Source organism: Varanus komodoensis, unplaced genomic scaffold (assembly GCF_004798865.1).
Source record: "Varanus komodoensis strain SLA01 unplaced genomic scaffold, ASM479886v1 scaffold532, whole genome shotgun sequence".
Taxonomy (NCBI): domain Eukaryota; kingdom Metazoa; phylum Chordata; class Lepidosauria; order Squamata; family Varanidae; genus Varanus; species Varanus komodoensis.
In genome coordinates this window covers 7,996-14,552 of record NW_025336129.1, presented here as the reverse complement: position 1 = coordinate 14,552, position 6,557 = coordinate 7,996, and the positions used below count along the sequence as shown (strand labels likewise).

The window sequence follows — 6,557 nt, the reverse complement described above, 5'->3', positions numbered from 1 at the left end:
AATACAATAGGGAGTCCTGAAAAGGTGGCTTCTGTGTCTCAATTCATAGATTTTGTTCCCTGAGAGTCAGGCACTCATTGCGTCATGCCAGCACCCACCATTCAGGATCTGATCCCTTGTGGTCCACTGTCCATGTGTCCACCAATTTAATTGTGACATGATAATCAGACTAGTTCCAAGGCTATCCTCTCTCCTCCCCATTTATTATATCCGCACCTACATTTTCTGTCTTTTGTACATGGATTCATCTTCCATTCCCTTGATAAAACTGGAGATGGATGCTAGTTTTTATTTCCAGATTTGGTGATTTTTTGTGCCCCTACTCAGGATCTTCCTAACTTTTCTTGTTCATGTTTACTGTTTGACATCAGTTAACCACCTGCCTCTTGCATACCACAAGGGGAAAAGGTGGTCAGTCCTCATATATGAGAAACAAAGCAAGGAAGAATTAAATAGGAAAAGTGAAGGAAATTTTGTTGCTGTTGTGATATTTGTGCCAAACAGCCACTCAGGTCCAAAATGATGTAGAATCAAGTGTTCCCCTTTGGGATTAAGCACATGGGTATAACTTGGTCTCTGCACAAATGCATCAAAGGCTTTGATGAAGATAGTTAAAAGAAAGCAAAGGATAATAAAGTCTGAAAGTGCTTTGAAATAAACCCCTTTGCCACAGAGGACTGTGACTTTGGACAAGCTGGAAGCAGGGCTCACTCAAGTTTAGGTCTCCATTAAATTAAACCTTTTTCTATCACGGAGCAAACATTCAACTGGATTGCTTGCAATCTGTGCTAGGACACAAGGCATGCCTTTGCGTCCATCGTCATGGTGAAAGGTATTTCTGATAACTTTCTCTGAAGGGGTATTTTGATAGAGCGTATCGTAACCTATTGAACTTATGTAATTTCTCTGTAAAAACACAGAAAAGTCTATCTAGAGTGAAACTTCACCACTAGTATGCTGTGCCTACTAGTATTCCACATGGTGTGTAAAGGAGAAACCATGCAATGCTCTATGAAGGATCCCCTCCCAGTTCCACATGAGTGGTCCCAGTCCGGTGGCCTCATTGTTGGTGAGATGGTTTCTCTGATCACTTATGGCTCCAGTGGAGTTGCCTTCCAGGAACAACCATCTCAGGAAATGTTTGGGGTGCCAGAGTAAGTATTTATCCCCCGCCTGCCAGTTTATGAACATCATGACAATACAAAGAATATTTTATCCAAGTTACAAAATAGTGAAAGGGAAAGCATTTTGGCTTCTCCTTCCAAAACACTGATTTCTCAAAAGGATCCACAGCCTTGAGGTTACAAGACCTGAGGTGTTAATGACACCTTGGAGGGTTTTCAGTCATAGGATTGTTTTTAGTTGGACAGGATTTGGTTCCACATAATAACGAGAAATTGAGTCCACATGGTAAAATGTAATGAAATGTACCCATGCAAGTTTTCTGATGCAAAACATATTTTTGCACTGTAGCAGAATTTTTCTAAGAGTATATTTTACGGTGGAACTAAGCTAAGAATGCAGCTCTATGCATGCTTGGATAGAATAGCCTTCTGCAGCTTCTAACATTTCCCATGTAACATGACTGGCTGAGAATGCAAACTGGGGTAGACTTCCCACTGTATAGACATGAACGGGATTGCATCCAAAGGGCTCACAAATGAATGATGTTCTGCAGCATTTCAGAGTTTTCGTCCAATGTAATCAACTCACTCTGTTGCAGTATGGTAACGAAATTCTACCAGCATGCCCTGGCCTTGGCATTTGCTGTGGAGGAGATCAACAAGGATCCCAGGATCTTGCCCAATGTTACCCTTGGATTCCATATCCAGGACAGCTACTATGATGCAAGGATGACATATCATACCACTCTGGATCTTGTTTTCAAATCTCAGAGCTTTGTGCCCAATTACAAATGCGGCACCCAGAAAAACCTTGTAGCAGCCATTGGAGGACTTGGCTTTGATACCTCTGTGAATATGGCAGAGATTTCAGGTTACTACAAAATTCCACAGGTAGGATTTATTTTTCTCTGCGTTGGGGGATGGGGATAAATTTCAGTCCAATTTTATCAGACCTGATCTGATTCTGATATCTCTTTAAAGTTCCAAGTGCATAGAATTTTTAAAAAATGACTCCAATTAAATCTCAGATCAAGGAAAAGAGACTTGACTTGAACACTTCTTGAAATGACTTTAGACTTAATTTGGACTTTAATGTAGATACATGGGACTTGCCTTAGGTTTGGAAACATAGAAACATAGAAACAGAGTGAGTCAGAAGGTTCTCTCCCGGGCCATCTAGTCTAACTACAGCCGGCTCTGCTCATGACATGCCCACCTGGAGTTAAGGACTTGAACACATCACTGAAGATAAAGTACCCCTGATCTGTTGGAGAAAATGGCACAAGGACTTCTCAAGAAAATCACATTCAGCTAGGAAAATGGCATAATCTAACTGATGTCTAAAATGTCTGATCTCCATTTAGCTCACATATGGTTCAATTGCACCAGAAAAGAGAGAAACCATACAGATCCATTCCTTTTACCACATGGCCCCATATGAAGACAGTCAGTACATTGGGATTATCAGGTTACTTCAGCATTTTGGGTGGATGTGGATTGGTGTCCTTGTTGATGGTAGTAACTGCGGAGAACGTTTCATGAAGGTCGTGGAGGAACTGCTTTCTCGGAATGGGATCTGCTCCGCCTTTACAAAAAGCATTTCACAACAGGCCGCTCTTGATGATGCTGATAAAATCAGTCATTTTTTATCGGAGATAAATTGGATTTTCAGAAACAGCAAAGTCAGTGCATTAATCATGTATGGAGAATCACTGACTATTTCATGGATAAGAACAGCTCAGTTTGTGAAAGATCTGAGAGAAAACACAACAACATTCTTTAGGAAGGTGTGGATTGTGACAGCACAGATTGATTTCATACTCAAGGGCTTTCAACATGGTTGGGGTCTTCAGCTGTTCCAAGGTGCCATTTCGTTTACTATTCCATCCAAGGATCCTCCAGGGTTCAGAGACTTTCTCCAGAGGGTAAAACCTAACTGGAACCAAGAGGATGGTTTTCTGAAAGCTTTCTGGGAGCAAGCGTTTGACTGTTCCTTTGCAGATCTCACTTCACCAACCACTGCCCATGAACTGTGCACTGGGGAAGAGAAGCTGGAGAACCTTCCCTCACCTCAGTTTGAAATGGACATGACTGGCCACAGCTACAGCATCTACAATGCAGTCCATGCTGTGGCACATGCCCTGCACACCATGTTTTTCTCTAGGTCCAAAGGCAGAGACCTGATGCAGGAGAAAAAGGCTGATCTTCAAGAGCTGCAGCCGTGGCAGGTGATCTCTTCGCAAGAAATGCCAATGAACAAAATCTGCCATGTCCAGAATGCATCCACCTTCCCCTGTTCCATCCACACATTAAGAGATAACATTCTGCATATTGTTCATTAATAACATTCTGTGAACTTGCATTTCTTCCAATAAGAGCTGAAAATAATAAAAATCTCAGTGTTGGATTCCTGTTTTGAACATGAACTTGGACCCAATATCCTTCTGCCTGTCATTATTCTATGATTCTAAGTTCTGGCACTCTTAAAGTGTATCAGTTCAGTTCCAAACTGTTAATCTAATATGAACCAATATAGTTCAATGCATTTCAAGGGGTGTAGACTACATAAAACTTGCATCAGACATGTCCCAAAAACCAGATTATTCCCAAAAATATGACATTTGTATTATGCTATTCTCCAATCTTTTCTTGTCATTCACTTCCCATTTCTGCGTTTTCCCCCTTTTCAATTAGCTCCATACTTTTTTTCATAGCATTTCATTTAATAATGCAGCTGGAGAAGCAGTGTCCTTTAGCGACAAGAGGGTACTGGATGGTGGATTTGATATTATGAATTTGGTCACTTTCCCCAATTTCTCCTTCAAAAGAGTGAAAGTTGGAAGGCTGGATCCCAAAAGTCCTGAAGGAAAAGAACTCACCATCAATGGGGATGCAATTGTATGGCCTAGCATCTTTAACCAGGTGTGGATCTTGTGATCTTATTGCTGGACTATCCATTCTCCAAAAGGAGAACCCATCTTAGATGTCTGCATAGATGTGTACGTAGGTACAACTCTTTCCCTGTCCAACCCTACTATGAAAGGTCATCAAATTCCAGAAGAAAGTCAGTGCACCCAATAACAAGAATACATTCCGAGGGCAAAATATGTCTGCCCATCGTTTCAAACTGAGTCGAGAACCAGTGTGGCATCATGGTTAGAGGGATGGACAGGGCTCCTGGGAGATACAAGTGCTAGTCCCTACATGGTTATGGAGCTCACAGGGTGACTTTGGGCCAGTCACAGACTCTTAGCCCAAAGTGCATCTTAGCAATGTTGTGGTGGATATAAAATGGATGTCTTGAATTCCACTCAATTGGAGAAAGGGCAGGGTATAAAATCAATTTAATTATAAGAAGTTCCCATGTTCATACTTGACTCTGTAACAAAATCAAAGTGAACATTTACCCTGTCTTACTTCAATATGTATTTATTTCAAGCTTTTCTAGACAGATGGTGTTTATTGGATGATGTTTATTCATTTAAAAGCAATCACCTCAATAACCAGTGTTCTCTTTATTGCGATTAACGTTGGGAGGGGAGCATTCTTTTTCCTTCCCACAGGCCACCAATTGGCTGTTTCCATTTCTATGAAAAACCACATGGGCCTATAGATCTTCAGATGATCCATGAAGAGGTATGAATGAATCCTAGATTAACATTATCTCATGTCTGGACAGGTGATTCCTGTTTCTCTCTGCAATGAACGCTGCCATCCAGGTTACCAGAAGAGAAGGAGGGAAGGGGAGAAGTTCTGTTGCTATGATTGTATTCTGTGTCCTGAGGGGAAGATTTCAAACGAAACAGGTAAGTGGTGGAAAGCACCAGCTTTGCTGTCACTTCTTTCATTCAGAGATATTTTCTGAGTGAAGAAGGTGACAGCATCTGTTTTCACCGCTCTTGTTAACACCTTTGAATCAGCCAAATATTTCATTGCAGATCCTCCAACACACTGGAGGGGATTTGGAAAGCATGGGAGAACCAATGGGGCATAGAATCCATTTCCCTAAGCAGTAGTGTTCTTCTGAAGAAGCTTTTTGGCTTCAACCCTGACCATGCTGCCATCTAACAAACTGGCATTGACTTTCTCCTTTTCAGACATGAATGAATGTTTCAGATGCCCAGAAGATCAGTATCCAAACAAGGGCAGGAGTGGTTGCTTTCCCAGATTGATCCATTTCCTGTCTTATGAAGAACCTTTAGGGATCAGCTTAACCTCAGCTGCTCTTTTCTTTGCCTTGATCACAGTTTTGTTGCTCGGCATTTTCCTTAAGCACAATGATACTCCCCTGGTCAGAGCCAACAACCGGGGCCTCTCCTACATGCTCCTCGTCTCTCTCCTGCTCTGCTTCCTGTCTCCTTTGCTCTTCCTCAGACAGCCTGGCCAAGTGACCTGCCTCCTCCGACAACCAGCCTTCGCAATCATCTTCTCAGTGGCCGTTTCTTGTGTCTTGGCAAAAACCGCCCTCGTTTCTCTGGCCTTCAGGGCTACCAAGCCTGGGTCAAGGCTGAAGAACTGGGTGGGGAAAACACTGGCCCATTGCATCACCCTCGCCTGCTCCTCTGTTCAAGCAGGCCTCTGCGCCATGTGGCTGGCATCTGCCCCTCCTTTCCCTGACTTAGACTATGACTCTGTGACTGAAGGAATAGTTCTGCAATGCAACGAAGGGTCAGTCCCCCTGTTCTTCTGTGTCCTGAGCTACATGGGTCTCCTGGCCCTTGCCAGTTTCACTGTGGCTTTCCTAGCCCGTAGGTTGCCAGATGCTTTTAATGAAGCCAAGTTCATTACATTCAGCATGTTGATGTTTTGCAGTGTGTGGGTCTCCTTTGTGCCCACCTACCTGAGCACGAGAGGCGAGAACACGGTGGCTGTGGAGATCTTCTCCATCTTGTCCTCCGCTGCTGGCTTACTGGGTTGTATCTTTGCCCCCAAATGCTACATCATTTTGCTGAGGCCTGAGATGAACTGCAGAGTTCAGCTAATGAGAAAGAACTGACCGTTTCCTTATCTCTAGCCTATTGTACTTCTGGAGGGTTAGGAGTTTTAGTATCAGTATAGGATTACCCCTCATTCCCTCTCAACATTTGTTCTGGTGAAATCCATCCTCATAGGGTTTCAAGCTGCATAGGAATGGCTTTCAGTTATTCCTTAATTCCTACTGAGTGCATGAAAAAGCAGAATGTATGCCTAACTATAGCAGCCCTATTATCTTTTCTTTACATAACATTTTTTTGGCCCATTAACATAAAAAATTCACAGTACAACTTTCCTTCAATGCATTTTCATTCTGATTGCTGGACGTTCTGGCCAAGTAACTTTAGTTTTGATGTGAGACAAAGACAATCTGAATTGATATTGTGAGACGACCCCAGCCATGCTTTGGAGCATCCAGCGTAGTGCATAAACATAAAACCATGCAGGCTGTTGATTATG

The 6,557-nt window shown here is 42.6% G+C and overlaps 1 protein-coding gene across 1 annotated transcript; it reads left to right on the top strand.

Annotated features, from left to right (window-relative positions):
• The first annotated feature begins 2,551 nt into the window (after window positions 1-2,551).
• LOC123032348 (vomeronasal type-2 receptor 26-like) lies at window positions 2,552-6,120 on the top strand. Its single transcript, XM_044448159.1, has 4 exons — window positions 2,552-3,352; window positions 3,819-4,046; window positions 4,804-4,930; window positions 5,222-6,120. The coding sequence occupies exons 1-4, from the start codon at window positions 2,552-2,554 to the stop codon at window positions 6,118-6,120; spliced, it is 2,055 nt and encodes a 684-aa protein (XP_044304094.1).
• The last annotated feature ends 437 nt before the right edge of the window (window positions 6,121-6,557 follow it).

Coding starts and splice junctions, on each gene's coding strand:
- LOC123032348 (XM_044448159.1), top strand. CDS start 2,552: ATGGCCCCATATGAAGACAGTCAGTACATTGGGATTATCAGGTTACTT. Junction 3,353..3,818: donor AAGAGCTGCAGCCGTGGCAG/GTGATCTCTTCG, acceptor CTTTTCAATTAG/CTCCATACTTTTTTTCATAG. Junction 4,047..4,803: donor GGCCTAGCATCTTTAACCAG/GTGTGGATCTTG, acceptor ATGTCTGGACAG/GTGATTCCTGTTTCTCTCTG.